This window comes from Oryzias latipes, chromosome 23 (genome assembly GCF_053564925.1).
Source record: "Oryzias latipes strain Hd-rR chromosome 23, Olatipes_Hd-rR_3.1".
NCBI lineage: Eukaryota > Metazoa > Chordata > Actinopteri > Beloniformes > Adrianichthyidae > Oryzias > Oryzias latipes.
The window spans coordinates 17,908,945-17,927,186 of record NC_136259.1 but is presented as its reverse complement, the minus strand read 5'-3'; the positions used below and the strand labels follow the sequence as shown (position 1 = coordinate 17,927,186).

General features: G+C 37.6%; 1 protein-coding gene across 4 annotated transcripts in view; it reads right to left on the bottom strand.

Annotated features, from left to right (window-relative positions):
• Positions 1–6,325, bottom strand: part of col7a1l (collagen type VII alpha 1-like) — a 58,968-nt gene extending 52,643 nt beyond the window's left edge. For 3 of the 4 annotated variants that reach the window (XM_023952395.2, XM_023952396.2, XM_023952397.2), the window contains exons 1-2: positions 6,123–6,325; positions 1,820–2,022 (exon numbers count right to left, since the gene is read on the bottom strand). In XM_023952395.2, coding sequence (XP_023808163.1) covers positions 1,820–1,895 — 76 coding nt within the window. In that variant the 5' untranslated portion in view covers positions 1,896–2,022; positions 6,123–6,325. Of the gene's footprint in view, positions 1–1,819; positions 2,023–6,122 lie in introns of those variants that run through there. The other variant, XM_078942276.1, reaches the window with a different exon arrangement.
• Positions 6,326–18,242: the final 11,917 nt, after the last annotated feature.

The window sequence follows — 18,242 nt, the reverse complement described above, 5'->3', positions numbered from 1 at the left end:
GATGTTTTTAAAATTTTTGTTTTTAGCTGAAATTAATAATTATACCAATTGAAGCCATCACTGTATAACAGAACTGGTTTATTTACCTAGAATGCCATTTACATACGTAAGAAGCTTTCAACCCAAATTTCTCTGGGTTGAAAAAGTGAAGCAGAGGAGGGGCAAGAGCAAGGAGAAGAAGGTCTAAAGGGTTTCTTCATTTTATTATTGAGGACTGTGAGTTTATTGGAAGATATAATTGAAACAGATTAGAAATGCAGTGTTTGGAAGTATGTGGATACAGGAGCTCATTTGAGTATAATCAGTGCAGTAAAAGTAAGAGGAGGAGAGATTACAGCACATTCAGAAAACAGAAACAATCTGGGGAAAATTACTGTGAAGGATCGTTTATCTACCCCAGAAAACAAACTCCTGAATGAGTGTTTTACTCAGTTATTGAAGAGGAAGGTGTTATGTTTTGGACTAAATAAGAGAGGCTTCCTTTAAATACACCACATAATGAAGAATTTTCCTGTCTTTGTTTTTTTTCATATTATTTAAGATACAGCCTGCCACAGAAGGAAATAAAGATGGCAACTGTAGCCAACTGAGTTCTGTGGTTTCTCTGGTTGTCTGGAACCTTTTGCACAGTTATAAAAATCTCTATTAACGCAAAAAAAAACTGTAATGAAAGCTTGAACTGTGTTTTAATCCTATCTCCAGTGTGACTGAAATACCCACTCCAATGTTTTGGGTGTTTTCAATGTGTTCTTGTGGCACTTTTCTTATAAAGGAGGACCTATATAAAGAAAATTATGCATACATTTGTTTTTGTGAACAATTCTTTATTTAAATCATTGTGAATAGGACCAGACGAAAAAAGCTTGCAGGTGCTACAAACCACAGGCTACAAGATCCCTGCATCTCTCCATTCTGATATGCTCACTTGCGGACGACTAGATTTGTCTACAATTGATTTGTTTTCCTCGTCCGAGCTGGCATCTGGCTCAAAACTGTTCAACTGGATAGCTCAAATATTGCTCGCCATTTTTGTTGCACCCATATTGTTCAGTTGAGAGTTTGAGTGGCTGCAAGCTAGCAGTAGAGCATGTAAAGAAACGGATGATGGGAAATTTCTGATTAACTCCTGCCACCCTGCAGAAACTTTATCTAGAAAACAACACAGGTTTTTGAATTTGGCAAAAAAAAGGCATAATCCTGATTAAAATACCACTGGAAATGCTTTGAAAATAGATCAAAAGATGATCGGTGGGACTTAAAGAGTAAGGGGAAGAACAATTAATAACTGAACGGGAGAGGAGTTTCTGTAGGGATCTATTTATAGTGGTTTGGTCATTTATCCCAACAACTTTACCAATTATTTTCTGCCAATAACATTCCACAATAGAGGAACCTAAACTTTTTATTGGCTAGCTGACCTTTGGGTGGCATCCAATAGCAACCTTATTATAAGGTTCTGTATCTTAGCTTGTATTTGACAGCCTTCTGAACCTCACATGAGGCCAGCAGATGTTTAAACGACCTGACCAGACATCCTCCAGAGAGAAACCATAGCAGGGTTAGTGTCTGCTTTGTGCACTGATGCAAGAGATTTATTGAACCGGCTTTCTCACACTCTCTGCTCACTGAGCAGCAACCTTTTAGTTTGGATGAGGATCTTGATTTTGTAAATCAGACATCTGTGTTGTCTTTTGAAACTCAACATCTGAGGAAATTGTACATTACTAATCAATTAGAAGAAATAATTATTGAACAACTTGAAATGGTAAAAGGGAAAAGGAGTAAGGAGATCAGATTGTGGGTGGAAGTCATGGCATACCTTCAGCTTGTGCTGCAACACTATGATGAGACAAAGACAGGTGCAGCAGAAAGATCCACACTGAAAAGCGGCCCATGCTCTTCCTCTCCTCTTTTCTCCTTCAGTCACTCGCTCCTCCTCCTCCTCCTAGGTTCGTCTCTTCACAAATCCTTCTCCTAATTTCCACTCCACAATCATCAATTCCAACGTTTGTTCACTCATATCTGAAAGTACACAAGATGAGCAAAGAGGAAAAAAGTAATTAAAGACCCTCAAAGATAAAAAGCTCTCAGCCGTTTTTAATTAGTAAAGCACTCTTATGTAGAAGTCACAATTTTGGAGGTTGAGATTCTCTTTCAGCTCTGACAATAACAAGCCTTATAACTTTTGAATGATTCGGCAAAATTGGAAGCTTGCAGCCGAATCTTGACAGCACATCTATTGATTACTTACAGTGGAGAATGTTAGGCTGCACATCAGGCTCGCCTTGTCATAAAAGCAAACCTTTTTTAAATGCAACTTTTCTATAAATCTTTGTGTGTTATGAACTTAAAGATAGATGTAATTAATTGTGACAAAGGACCCAATTTATTCTAATGCTCTTTGTGAAGCTTTTCCAGCAAAATGTTTAATTACTAGCAAAAAAGGTGCCCAAGTGATTATTCAGTTATTTCTTTATTTGAATTCTTTAAAGTCAAAAGAAACAGAAAGTACTGAATAGGATTGATTAAACATGAGATCTTTAAAGCTATTGGAAAATCCTAGTTAACAGTGGAAAAAAGGATTATCTGACTTTAATCTTTTAAATGTTACTTTGAAAATACGTATTTGTTCATTTTTATACAAAACAAGAGAAGTACACAAGACTTTATTACGATGAACAGAACCAAAAAAAAACAAGTAAAACTAATGAGAGATAAATTTAAAAAAAAAAGGCAAAAATTACATTTTTAATATTCTTGTCCTTTCATTTGTTGTTTGTTTCCACATTATTGAACATGGTGTGAGATTTTTTTATACTATAAGTGTGTCCAAAAGAAGAAAACATAATTTTGTGGTAATTCAGGTTAAGGAGTTTTCTGAATACTACTCCCTGGAAGACGTTAAAGGAGCCTGCAGAAAGACTCAGAGAAAGCTATCACCCCAAACTATCAGACTACTGAACTCCAAATAGCTCCTTCAGTGATCAAGGCAGGACATGTGCAACGCTTATATGTGTGATAATCCCCTAATTTTACCTTCACCTGGTACCCATTACCTGTATTCAAAATACATTTTTAGATTTTTTGTACTTAATAATTTAATCAGCATATGTTACCTGTATTCCATTCTTTTTTTTTTCTTCAGATTTTAATTTTTTTTTCTACAAGGTGCCACTATTGCATGGATGAGTACCTCCTGACCATTTTTGGCGAGTGGAATGGCTTCTCCCATCAGAAGCATTTCAGTCAGACAACTCATGCAGTAAAGAAGATTTATTCCATATTTCTTTTAGTTTGGCATAAGGCTCCTTTCAGATACATGAAACAAAGATCTCCATAGAAAACTTTGGGTATTAAACTACTCCTAACGGAGCTCACAGGTGGAAGCCAGGGAGGAGGGTGGGGTGACGAACGCAGAGCTCGCGGAAATGGAAGAGGAGGATTTGATCGCACCTGGACCTAAGTAGGACGCTGAACAGGTGAGTTGATTAGACTGAACCGCCCGCAGGTAGGAATAACCAGTTAAACGCATTGCTAGAGTTGCCTGCCCGAAATACTCCCAGGGTTGTTCACTTCATTGCATTGTTGACCAGTGTTGATATTGCATAAGACAAATAAAGCTTCATTCATAAGGATGCCATTCTACATTTGACAGAAGGAGAAACCATTTTCTGAAAACACATGAGCCTCCATGTAATCCTAATATTAAAGAAGTACCAATTTAACAAGAATGTTACAGCCACAATAGTATTTGTGGGCGGAGGGTCGCATCGGCAAAAATACTCGTTGACTTCCTCTTTGACTTCTTCTCACTGTTTCTAAAAAACAAAGTACTACACCTGAGGCTGCAGGTGAGCACAGACAGAAAGGGAGGAGTCATGAATTAACTGATAAAATCTCATATTAATAAAATATGGAAGCACAAATGATCTATTTAATAATATAATAGAGCTTTGATATTATTACTGGGCCTAACTACAAATAAGACTGGATCTGGCTCCTTCAAAGAAGTTTATGCTTTGTTTTTTCTGTTGAATGATGATAGTACCTTTGTGCTTTTCAAAATAAAGGAACGTTTTCTTAAAGAGAACAAAAGAAGGCAAAATAGGGGGTGACCTACATTCCTCCTTTTATTTCACCAAAGTATAAATAAGAAATTGATTATCTCCAAACACTGCAGTTTAAAACATGCTAACAATCTGACACAAAGCCAAATTTAAATCCACATTAAGTCAAAGCATTTCTAAAATTACACATGTCATCTGTTCTTTTGTCAAAAAAGAATACCGGTAGTTATTTTGGCATTTATTCTTGATTTGCTTAATAATTTCAGTAACAAATCAACTCAGGAATCTGGAGAAATTATTTTTAGACTATTCATTACCTATTGTTCTCACAATGACATAATGGTTTGATGCTTTAGAATGTTCTCTATCGAGCCATTCTTTAATGTTATCTCTTGATTGAATATTTTAGGCAACAGGTTGCATTATAACAACATCAAACAGTTAAGATGAATTTAAATCAGCCCAGATTCCAGAAGAATCTTGTCTGATTCGACCATCTGGTCTGAGGAAGCCAGTATAGCTAAGGGCTGAATAGTTTACAGCCACCACAGATGGAAGTAAAAACTGGCAGGGCTTGAACTCCAATGTAGCAGCCAAAAAGCTGCAGTCTTCCTCGCACATACCTGTGCAGATAGAAGATGTGTCTCTGCATGCATCCTCCTATAGCTAAAATGCATGAAAGACAGACTGAAGAGTGTGTTGAAATGAATGAACGTCTGCACAATGGACACTTTATGTGCTGCATTGAAGGTGCAGCAAATTTCTTGTGTGTTTATATAGGGTTTTGAGAGATTCTGAAGGCAATGTTTAAAAAATTTTCAAACTGTGTGACTAAAATGAGAAAAAAAGGCTTTTGATCTCTTAAGCAATGCTTGGTTCTCTGTTAAGTTAAATTAAGATGATGAGTCTGCAACTTTACGTATTTTGCAAAGCAAACTTTCTATGAGTCTCTAATTTTGGATATGGTAGCATAAACTTTGGCAACACCATAAACATTTGGGGGAAAGACTATAGACTCATTAAAGTTTTTATGCAATTCCTGTTGTGACTATCAGAAAATGTGCTCATGAGAGCTATTTTTTCCACACTGGACCAAGAAAGTCGATATATTCAGGCTAATGACAGGTATTGTCAGAGCTCATCAAGGCATTCCTGCAAGATCAAGTACCCAGGCATGCCTACATGATCCCACACCAGAAATATGTGTTAAAAAACTACATCCCTCTGTTTGGTTGTTTTCGGTTCTGTCCTGCCTCCCGGGGAGAGAAAAAAGTCTTTTTCCTCCTTAAGGTCTTGAACTCATCACTGTTTTCAAAAGATTAACAGAAAGTTCATCATCTAAGGTCCTTATGCGCCTTCATTTTTCCCTATCTCCGTTTCTATCACACATCCACATTTGCACGCTCTCACTTCATGCGCCTGCAAGTCGAACTGCGTGTCAGCTATTTCTGCATAATGGCATTTTCCACCTCACCACTTCACAGGATGGATTATCCCTGCAGGTTGGAAACCGGTGACAGTGAAGAGGCATGCACACACAGACACATGTGCCCATCCCTGAACTACAATGTCCAGATGTTTTGGTGCAACAGTTACTAACACAGTTGCTTTGTTTCAGCCTAAAAGTCACAAAAATATCTGGATATTACTTATGCTTTGCATGGGCAAGCCTTTATGCATGGAAAGAAAATATCAACTGTGCATGATTTTCATAATCTGATCAGCTCTTAATGCTCATGACTGACTTTCCCTCCTAAAACCACATCCTCTATTTGAGATTCTGTTAAAATTGAAAGGCTGCAATTTGCAGGGATACCCAGGCAAGACAAACACATCAAAAGAATAATGTGTGCACATGCAGGAACTGGAAAGCAGTTAAGAGAAAGCACTAAAAACAGAGAGGAAATTTTGTGGCGGTGATAGTTTGCTATAAAAAGGCGTTGGCCTTAGTCCAAAGTCTCTGGGAGGAAGAGTATCTGGGCAGTCTGTAAGTCATAACCACTGTGTAAAACATGAAAGTGCAGTAAAAGTAATGGAAAATAAAGTTTTACTCACCACTGAGGGCATTTTTTCCCCCCAATCGATCCAGGTGACCTTCCAAGGGTCAACAAAGGAGAGAATATCGTATAAAAGAAGTCCAGGTTAGGCCAAAATCAGGTGCAGGATCTGCTTATGGAGATGATAAATTTAAAAACATTAATGCATGTGTCTGGGCTGTTTGAATCTTTGTGTTGGAGGAAGGAGGTAGTTGAATGGATTAAGGGCTTTCCCTGGCAGGCTTTGAGAAAGTTTTAGAAAAGTGGGTGGGGGTGAAACTGCAGCGACCTGTTATAAGAGAGAGACTCAAAAGACATAAAGACATGTGGAACAACGATGGCCCTGTTTGAAATGCATCTGCACTTTTGTAGGGTTCCTGCTGTGTAGAAGAGGCAGATAGGTTTTCACGTAAAATAATAAAAAATATGTTGAGAAGTAAAAATGACAGGATTGGTAATCGTCCCAGTCAGGATGTAGGTTTAATGTAGGGAAAGCCCAGCAGGGAGGAGGATCCTGGAAGTGAGCAGGGAAGGCAACGAACAATAGGGACAAAATATTTGATATTTGACAAGTTACCCGAACTTTCATCTGCTTGTCACTTAAAACTGAATTTTAGTATAGAATGGACAAAGCAGCTCATTGAAGCAACACCATCTCAGAACATGAAGATAAATCTGCCATGTTTTAGAAGCGATTGGGTGTGTGGGTGTGTTTTCCGCCTGTTTAGGGGCATTGGGTTGTCTTTAATGGCCAGCTCCAGGAATGCAATGGCCAGTTTAATGGGGTTTAGCCAGCTGTCAGTGCTGACTTGCTCTAAATCAGCCCACACTCCTGTGGTGGACCTGGTTCCTGAGCAGATTTACACAAAATATGCTGCAACGTGTGGAAAATAATGGTGGAGATAGTTGTGGATAAGGCAGATTTTATAGAGACTTAAGCGAAACTTCACTTACTTATCTATGAAGAAATGCAGAAGGTAGTTAAGGAAATCAGGTCATTATTTTTAATTTGACTATGGAAAAAGTATGTTTTACATGTTGGCCAATTGCAATTTTAGAAGTTTTAAATTTGTCTGTTATGTTGCCAATTTTGGGAAACAATTTACAAGAGAAACTCAGTAACGTTAACTTTTTCCTGAGGTTAAAGAACTTGATAAAAATAAGGACAGACTGAAACGTTTGTGAGGTGATTAGACAATATGTGTATCTTTTTTTTTTTTTTAACAAGTCCCTACACCTCTGATCCCTGCAGCAAGTTTTAAAGTGTGGAGAGAAACACTTGAGTCATCTCCTCCCACTTCTCCTGCAGCATATTGAACTCAAGCATCTTTCTCATTGGAAACACTGTGGTTGGTAATGTACTTCTTCACAACTCCCTCCAGAAATACTATTTCCTTATTCTGGTTAACTTAATTTCAGAGAATGTGGTACTTGACCGTAATATAAGAAATGATAAAAAGCTGTGTTCATTCACCGTTTGACTAGTAAGTAATCCAATGAAAAAAGTAAAATTGTGATCATTGACTTTCTTTTTTCATTCTACTTTCACACTTTTTTTCTGTCTTTGTCTCTCTTTGCATGTTAACTAGGTGAGTGAAATGACCAACATGTGTCTGAGCTTCAGTCATTATCAGCGCTGGTCGAATTTTCTGAGTCATAGGGAAAGGTGCTCCCCCCCCTTATCTCCTCGTGCAAAGGAAACACTAAAGCATCCACATGGAGATAATACCACACAATTACTCGCTACCTCCATATTTAAAGCCCCACCTAATTATTTTCTTATCTTTCTAATTGGGACCTAGTTTTGAGGACAGGAGCATCTATTGGGTCGGTCAGAAACATACATTTGAATGAGTGAAACATGGTCCAGACTTCCTGTGCAAGCTCACTGTAAAGTGTTTGGTGTTTATCAGGTTTTTCTTTTAATTTTCCACAAATGTCTTTTTTTAATCAGGTATCCTAATTTTGTAGTTTCACATGCTGGTGAGTTTCATGTTTCGCATCATTTTTGTTGGATAGACGCCACTTCTGTGGTTGTTTCTTTTTTCTTTTTCTTGTTGCTTCAATTTTGTGTCAGATGAACTCTTTGACACTAAATTTATGAAGAGCAAATAAGTGAATGTAAACCATGAATTATGTTTTGTATATTTTACTTTTTATATTGCCTGGACATAAAAACAACCTTTAATTTGGCTTCTTTAATATTTCCATTTCCAAAATGGACTTTAAGGAAACGCTGTTCTAAATATGGTTTATCATTACTATATTTAGTATAAGTCACGTTTTGTTTTTGTAGTTTGTCCAGGGGTGCGAATAATACCCAGGAGCAACTTATTTGTGACTTTTTTAAACATAAATTGCCACATATATTCATTATTTTCTCAATTACAACTGTTTGCTTACGTGATTACTGATGCTTTTATATAGGGCTCTTAAAAACATAAACCTGGTTTCTCAACGTTTTACGTGTCTTTGGTTTACACCAGATTGTAAGGGGCTGAATGGTTTATTTTTGAACTCAAAATCGCTTCAAGATCAGTAAGCACAATCAAAAATAATTCATATATGAGTAACACCAGATTGTACACTGCAAACTTGTTTTTTTGGATAAAATTAAAGTATTTCAGTGCACTTCATAAATATGGTAAATTGTGCAATAGTAACAAGAGTCACAGAGTACCTAAAAACTTTAAGAGAGGATTCTTAATAATTTTTTGAGGAAAGCAGAAGCAGCCCACCACTCAAGAACTTCTGGAAGCAAATCTTTCTCTAAAAATGTCAAGTCTCAAGCTACAGGAAAAGGGGTGGTACATCAGTTTGTCTATCCGAGGTACTTACTGGCCCACAGGTGACCCTAAAGACATGCTGAGGAGTTCAAAGGGGAAAACATCAATCAGGACTAGTTTCTCCATCAGGCCAAAGGTCAGAGTGCGTGCATTTCTCCACCTCAAAGTGTGTATGCAAAGCTGTAAAATTGGATCCAACATGAAATAAAACCACAAATGTTCAAACGGATTTTCTCTCAAAGTTGCAGCATCATGAGATCTGTTTTTCATGAGGAAAGTTTTATCAAAAGGTGCACTATCGACCTGTCGGTGATCTTTTTCTAAGTCAGAAAAGTGAACTTGAAATTAAAATGCGTAGGCAAACCTGCATGTCAAGAAGATAAAAAATGAGCAGCTTAGGTTGAAATTAGTTATCGGGGTGAAATTAGAGCATAAGCAAGAGTGCACAAAAAATGGCTGAACAAGTGTATGATTCATGCTGATATGTGTGGTTGTGTGTGGATGACATCCATTAGGAATCTCACTGGTTAGTGATTGTAGCCATTTAAGGGAAAAATACTGAACTGTCACTTTCTTTTTTCTAAAAGCTACATAAGCTTTGTAACCACAGTGTAACTGCCAAGCCCATTGACGATGTATAAAACAGTGGTATGAGAGAAAATAATTGCCTATTAATATCTCTTTGGAGGAGCCCAGACGTTCAGCATTCATGGCATCAGTTCAAGAGGCTCCCACTTTTAATTTGATGAAATACACATTTAATGCTTTTGTAAAATCTTCATATGTCTTTTTTTTTTGCTTCATTGGCTTCCTCAGGTTATGAGATTCTAACATTACATTAGCTGCTGGTTGTAAAGCTTCATGTTAATTTTTCACACCGAACTTTAATTATGTACATTTGAAGTTGAAGCTCAGAATTCTTTCTAAAAGCATTGAGGGGGAAATTATAGCTGGTAATACCAACTTCGTTTGAAATGTGAGTCCAACTTTGATTATTTCGACTTTAGAGCATTTTAATATGAAAGTTTCAGAATCAGAACACGTCCTCTGCTGCTGTTGTGTGAAATCAGTCTCACAGGGAGGGTTCTCCTCGCTGCTTTTTGATTTGTTTTTGTGCCTCCTTTGGTGTTGTGTTAATGCAATTATTGACGGACAGACAGCATGAGACGGGTGTCAGTTTGGATGCTTATTATGTACTCTGTGCTGGCATGATTTTGGGGGTTTCTCACCAGGAACAGGAAGCCTTTGTCTTGCTGCAAGCTCCAAATCCATAAACCACGGAGGCTGGTGCCCACTGGTGCCAACTACAAAAGGTCTGCTCTGTGCTGAACCCTTCAGGGGCGCGAACAGACATATGCATACATGCACCTTCACAAAGCTGAGATGATAATTGGCTACACACCCCACACTGTGACAAAGCAAAGATAAAAGCACGAGCATAAAAACATTCATGCAATGTTTGTCAAGGTGAATTAAATTTTGCACAATTTCCAGACCATAGCACAAACTGGAACGTGTGTGAAAAGATTTGCGCCACAAGAATTAATCACGGGTGTCTCCAATTACCCCCCAAACTAACAAAGGATATCAAAATTATGAACGACAATGGTCTGAGTGGCAGTAAAGCATCAAAGCAAAAACAGACACCTACAGATGCAGAGGTGTTGTCAATAATAAAGCTACAAAAACAGTTTTCTACAGTGGGAAAGTCCATCTAGCCTCCCATATTTTCAGTGAGTCAACTGTTTTGAAAAAATTCGATGCAGAAGCAGAAGAGGTGTCTTTCCCTGTGGGACTATGTTACAGCTGGGAAGGATGCAAAATCCTTCAATGTGGCTGAAAACACAAAGAGTTCCTGAATTGAGCTGCATGAAATCATGTTCGACTTTCAAACGTCCTGCTGTTCTCATGCGGGATTAGACAGAACCTTTGAGAACAGCAGCAAGAGCAAATTTTAAATGCAGGAAGTGTAACTCTGTTAGAGATAAAGACCCAATCCAATGAATGTGTTTTTAACATGTTCATGTAACATTTTTCTTATGATCTAGGACATGTATAAAGAAGATTAATCTTAAAATAAAATACTGAGTATTTCTTTATTCAAATTGTTATGAATCCTGTTGGAATTCATGTTGGAAAAAGCTTGTAGCAGTGACGTAGGTGCTGCAAATAGTGGGCCAAAAGCTCCCTGCTCTGCTCCATTCCGGTGCATCCATTGCAGACAAACAGATACATGTACTGTATGTCTTCGTTTGCCTCCTCCAAGCTGACACTTGTGACCTAATGGTTATTTAGCTCCTTAATTGCTCACCATTTTTGTTTCACTGCTAGGTAAAATGTGACGTTGGGGTTGTTAGGGGTTGGAACCTAAAGGGAGAGGATGTAAACAAAGAGATGATGGGAAATAAAAGGAGGCTTACTCCAAGCCAAAAGTCCCGCCCACAACTCAGAGACAAACTTCTAATGAAATCCTGCCGCTCTCCAGAAACTACGTCCTAGAAAACAACACAGGATTTTTTTTTTTCATGTTGGCTAGAATCGGCAAAATCATAAATACAAGAACACTGGGAATGCTTTTGTAATAGATCAAAAGATGGTTGGAGTGGGACCTAAAATCCTCTCTTTTACATAATTTTCATGATGCAAAATCTTTGTCTTTTATCTGCCTTTTGATTCCCAAATACACTTATCAGGAAAGTAATTCAAATAAAAAGGTGTAACGGAATAAAAAGAGAAGTACTGACACCTACAACACAGAAAAAAAGCACTTTTTAAATGAAGTCAGTCTTTCAACTTCTTTATAGAACAGATAAAAAATGTTATTTCAGACTCAGAATGATTTAAAATAAATGTACTCTGTGTGCTCCAGACTGTGGAGTAAAATGAACGTTTGCAATATTCCTGAACAACAAGTATCTTTTATTCAAGGATTCAAAGATGATTTATCCACCCACTGAACAAATCTGTGAGATGACAGTTCTGTGGATACAAAAAAAGAAACTGCTGCTGCTTGAAGGGCACCGCAGTCTCAGTCATTCTGTGGTGAAAAAAGTTTGACAAGCTTCCAAGATGCGAGTGCCCAGCAAATCCGAGTAATTAATGGCTAAAGGCTTTGGACAAACAGGTAACCCAACAAACAAAAGTGTAACCAAGAGAGATGAGTAATCTTTAAGAGGAAAAGCAGAGATCATTGTCTTTTGTTTTTATATTACAGAAGCTGTTTTCTTCAAATTAATGTGAGGCAGCAACATGTTTTTCATCAGACACCTATAATGTATTCTCCACTGTGATCTTTACCCTCCTGACTTTTGATCTCAAGAAAGCTTCATATGAAGGATCCTGTCTGCTGAGAAAATCTAAAGTGGATTCAGTGGAATGCATCTTCCCTATTTCCTGTACATCAGTGACACACACACAAGCAGGAACAAGTCTGCTGAATGTCTGATGAGAGCAGGTCACTGGAGCTCTGCAGCAACGCTCTCCGGAATGAAAAGTGGCCGAGGGGCAGGCTGCTTCTATAGAAACGGCTTTAAGGTTTTTTTGAGTAAAAAGTCACATAAAAGTTTTACACATTGAAATTATAGGTCATTTTGTTGAAAACATGCAGTTCAGCAGATAACCTTGAAAATGTGCTCATCTTAATGCTCACATTTAGTAAACCTGTACACAAACTAGAGGCACGCATTGCCATTTTTGAAACTCAAGTAGCCTTTTGTTCTTCGTCAAACTGGCTGTGTGAACTCTGCAAACCCTGACTAGCAAGTATTAAATAGATTACAAATTCGTTAGAACTTGAGCATATGGTGAGGTGAAGGATTTCAAAGCAGGGACACCTGGGGGCTTTTCATAACCGTCACATAACCTTTGTCTGTATAATCCACCCCACCCTCTTTTTCTCTCTGCTATAACTGTCTCTTTTGACTTTTCTCCCCTATTGTGTGTGCCCTTTGAAATGTCCATCTTATGCCTAATTTAATATGCATGGCACAGCTGGGGCAGAAGGACAGCAATTTGTTAGATGAAGAGGAAACATTTAGAGGATCACTTGATTTCATGGGAAGTGGACTTTGGAAGAGGAGGGCAACAGGTTCTGGGAAACAGCAGCTGGAAAAGCAGGTAAGGGCAATTCCATAAAAGAGATCTGGAACGGGATTTCAAAGAAAAGGAATACTATTTTGGCATAAAATGAAGCACACAAGAAGCATTTGATGAAGATGGGACAAATCAGCAGTCTTTTGGTCGCTCTGAGGGGGAAAATGACAGGCAAAAAATGGAGAGGTGAGACAAAAATGCAGAGAAGTTTAAAGATGCAGACTGGAAATAACATCTGGCCAAACGGAGAAACATATGGGTAAAAAGAGTAAAGGACCCCTGGAAAAAGAGGGCTCACAAGATGGGCATGGTTGGGTATGAGGGGATAAAAGGTTTGGGAAAATCGGTGTTAGCCTTTGAAGAGCTTATGTCAAAGAAAAGGTCAAAGACCAAGGATCAGATAAGAGACATTCACACATCCACATTTTTCCTCCTCCACATGGCAGCTTGTAAAACTTAAGAGGACCAACACAGAAAACCACAAACACAATTGCATAATTTCAGCTGGTGTCCTACTTCCCTCAGGCAGCCCACTCCCAAGCTAGGTGGGGTCAGCTTTCCCTGGAGGGGGCAGTATTGTTCTAGTGAGGGTGTTTGGTTTGAGCTTGTCCACTACCTACTAAGACCCTTCTTTACCTGACAAAACAGCCTGGGGGCAAGGCAACAGTCCTAAGGAATTTAAGATGCAAAGAGTAATGTGAGTTTTGTTCATGGTGTCTCCTTTGGGTCCAGGTTGACCCTGTTAGTTACAATGGGACAGGAATGCAGTTGATCTTTGACCCCAAATATTTATAAATGGCCAAATCACTGTTCAACCATCCAAACTGTGCTGATTTGTAATTTTCTTATCAACAATAAATATAATTTTGAACAGAAGAGAATTGCCCTGAAGTGCAAAGCCAAAAAAAATTAAAAAAAATGATCTATTTTGTAAATTTTGCACCTAAATGAAAGATATTATCCTAAAACATTTCAGATCAAACACAAAGCCTTATGGTATCCCTTGGCAAAAAGTGCTACACTTTTGATTTGATTAGGTACCATATTTTCTGAACTTAGAAGAGAAGTTTAAATATGATGAATGGGAGTTCAAAGTTTATTTTAGCACACTTTATTTTTTAGAACTTTTTTGAAATTCATTTTTACTTTCTGACAGAAATGTAAATTTGGGTAATTAATTTCCTAACATCCTTATTGTCTTATATCATTTACACCATAACTGTTTTCTGTGGATAATCAATAAGCAATCGATTTCTTTTACCTGATCAGATATGATGAATACTGGATTAATGTAATAATGCTTTCTGATGAAAATACACGTATTACATGTCTGTTACATGGAATATAATTCAAAATAATGTTTACTAAAATGATGTAAGAATGTTTTGTTACTTGATAAATAATCTGCACTTGATCTGATAAGAACTGGATTTTGACATCTATGTAAAAATAGGAAATATATATAGAAAAAAACACAATGAGAGTTGGGATTATAAATTCAATTCTTTGCTTTTGAGCAACAAATCAAATTCCATTTGAGGTTTTTGGCAATCATTATATTCCATGAATCTATTGTGACTTTTGTATGTATTTTATGCATTATTGCAAAGAAGTCTATTTATTTTTTCTAATCAAGGTATTACTTAAAATCTGAAATGGGTTTTTGTCAGTCCTTTTTTTTAACATTTCACTTAAATTTTTTGAAAACTACTTTTGTTTTCTGAAACATTTTATTTTTATTTATTTTCATTTTTTAAAACGGTTTCTGGTTTCTGGAGTTTTGCTTTAATGTATACATTTCAAAAAAAGAATTATTAATTGTTTTGCTTTTTTATGAAATGCTTTTGCGTTCAGTGATTTGTTGATGTGTTGCAGTGCAGGGCCACCGTAGATTACAATGTAAATGTGGTCATTAGAAGGGATACAGTAAACCAGACAAAAGCTGTTTGTTCAAGCACTGTAAAATTACAAACAAAATGAATTTAGCTTGGCTTGATATGTCCTGCCATTTGTGCAGCACCTTAATAAAACCTGGATTCTGGCTCTTTCTAATAGTTCCCTCCAAACAAACTGTTATCAGCATCCCACTGTATTTGCCTGTGAAAGCAGTTTTTGTCTGAGTTTTACTGCAGGCTGAACCTTTATATTTATAGTTACAGCAGTGGAGATTGGGTTTTGCTGTCTTCCTTACTGATAATTGGAGATGCTGAAGAAATTCCTTCAGGACAAATGTCTCGAAAGCTGATGAAGGTATCTAATTATGCAGACGGTCGAAAGTTCCGTTTAAAACCTGTACATACTAACTCATAAATTCCAGATTTTTGACTGGCTTTGTAGTCATGCTAGCCAAACACTAACAGTATGAACAGTGCTAGCATTAATGGGGAGAAATGAATTAGGTCCCTGGTTGACATCTGCATTCGGAGACATCTATGCACTTCCCTCTAAATCTGTATACTAGAGAATTGTGAGCCCCTAAATCTGCACTCTGTATTGATTTTTGCAGTTACACACTATTACCGCTCTATTATGTGCACTGGCTGTCTTTAATTACACTACTAAACAGGAGGAAGAGTGAAGGTGGTACAGGAGGAGGGCGGTGAAAGCGAGAGCGAGACCCTACACAGACAGACAGATGAAGCGAGACACTGCACCCAACTAATTAAAAAAGAAACTTTTTGTTTCAATGAGCTGACAGCGAATGAATCTGGCAGGGAATTAATCTGTCTTCGGGGAACACAATGACGAGTCGGACACGCGCGCACACTCCAGCACACAGGCTGCAAAGTGCCGTTGCCATGGATACTGGCTGTGGCGGCACATCACGCAGGAGAGTTAATGCAGAGGTGTGTGCTTCATTTAAGCTTTCATTATATCACCGTCCTGACCTTTTCCAACATGCTCTGTCTGAGCACACACAGCCAGAAAGGCTGCATGCATGAATCCAAAGTGTTCCTGGTGAAGCGGCAGAACTCTGTGGCATTAGTAAAGGTTTCAAGTGTGTGGCTCTTAGCCTTGGGATAAAATATACACATGACTCACTAAAAGAAAAGAAAATCTGAGGTCTACAGAAAGCATTTATTTATTCTTGACACAAACTAGCCTGGACTAAATTAATCAAAGAAAAAAAGCAAGTCTGATTTTTGTTTGGCCTCTTGTGATACATGAAAAGCTGTGGACAACATTAATTGTTGTTTATTTCAATAATAAAGACAATGAAACCCACACAAACAATTCCAAAAACAAGTGCCCTAAACCCCATTTTAGGTGAAAAAAATGGGAAAAGATGCTTCATCTGTACTACTTCCTCATTATAGGCCCACCCTAATGAAAATGGTGTTTAACATAGGCTTGTGATATTTTTCTCATGATGAAGGACACATATAAATAAACTTAGGCATAAAATTGAATTTTTGAGTATATCGTTATTCAAACTATGGTGAATCAGGAACAGACAAAAAATGCAGTTGAAAAATACTTGTAGTTGTGACACAGAAGCTACTACGGCAAGCCACAAGCTCACTGCTCCGCTCCATTCTGATGGATCAACTTGCAGAATCAAATAGATCCGTGTACGTCTGTTTTCCTCATCCGAGCTGGCATCTGACTCAAAAATGTACTGCTGGATAGCTCTTATATTACTTACCATTTTTTCTTGTATTGTAAGGCAGCGTTAGAGCTTGTAAACAGATGGATGATGGGAAAGGTGGCCAGGCTTACTCCGCGCCAGCAGTCCCGCCCAGATTTTGAATGAACTACTGTCGCCCTGCAGAAACAGTTCTAAAGAAACGACACAGCTTTTTTGATTCGAGCTAAAACTGGCATAATCATGATTAAAAGACCAATTTTTTTCAGGCTCTGAAAATAGATCAAGAGACACTTGGAGTAGGCCGTAAACAACATTCAAAAGTTTTCATGATGGAAAGGTTTGACAAAGACAACAGTTTCTTCTGTACATAAACTGTGATTTTTTCAAATGTTTTTTGTTAAATTCTGGATCTTCTATCATTTTTATCATATTTTACTTCAAATATTACTGGTGACTTCAGTATATTAACATCTATACAAATCAAAATGTTTGTTTGGATAAAGAGAAAGCACATTTTTGCATGAGATGGAAAATAAAAAGAAACTAAGCTGTCTAGTTTATGATTAATGTACTCAATTAGTCTCAACAGAAAACCTTTATACAAACGTTGGTGCATTCCTTGTTTTCCAACAGAAGAACAAACAGATAAAGGATTTTAAATAATGGCAGGAAAAAATACAAATTTGACTACTTGATAAAGCTTTGTCTTTTAAAAGAAAGTGCTGTCAGTAATGACAAAAAGAGAACACAAGTGTGCCAGGGACCATCAAAAAAACAGATTATTTTGCTTCTGTGGCAAATGTATGCATATTTCTTCCTTAATAAGGAAGAGTTGTTACTACTTACTGCTTTGGGAGAATTTGCTGTTACATAAATGCTGCATTGGAATCCTAATGTTGCCCTTTTACAGATAGTGGAGCTGATTAGGTTGATAATTCTTGTGATACAAGACCCAATTTTGGCATGCATTCCACAAGATTCCTTATTTTTTTTTAAAACGTGTTAGCTATGAGAAAAATCCAAAGTGGTGGCCATTTGTAAAGAGGGCCGCCATACACTCAATTATTACAAAAATATTCAATGTCTATTTACCCTAGTCTTAACAATATGGTTCATGAGCAAAATGCACTCTTTAAACTTAAAATATTGGATATTTTCATGGCTAATGTGCTTTTCTGAAAGGTGGGATCATCCCATGGTGCATCCTTGGCAAATGTGGTTCTTGTAACACCAAATGGACGATAATTTAATAACCGGCTCCACTACGACTGCTTTTAAAGGCCATTCTGGACCTTCTAAACCCCTTTTTCTGTACTTGCATTTACACAAGGCCCTTTTTAGAGGAAGACTCACAATGAGAAATTCAATTGAGCCTCTCCTAACAAAATGCCAGTGTAAACTAACGCTATGAGGAAATATGGCAGCTGCTCAGAAGACTCTTAAAGTGTCAGCCTGACCAGAGGGCCTCGTATCTTCCAAAGAATGCAGGAGCAGACATGAGCGATTTTTGAGTTAAAAATGGACATGTGAAACTCAGAAATAAGCACAATGTTTGAAACCATTTTGATATATATCTTTTTAAAAATCAGACAAGTTAGCTCATTTTGCGAGCTGTATGAAAGCGATGGGAGGTTCAGGCTGAGTATTATCCTGTATTGGCACAGGGAAATGG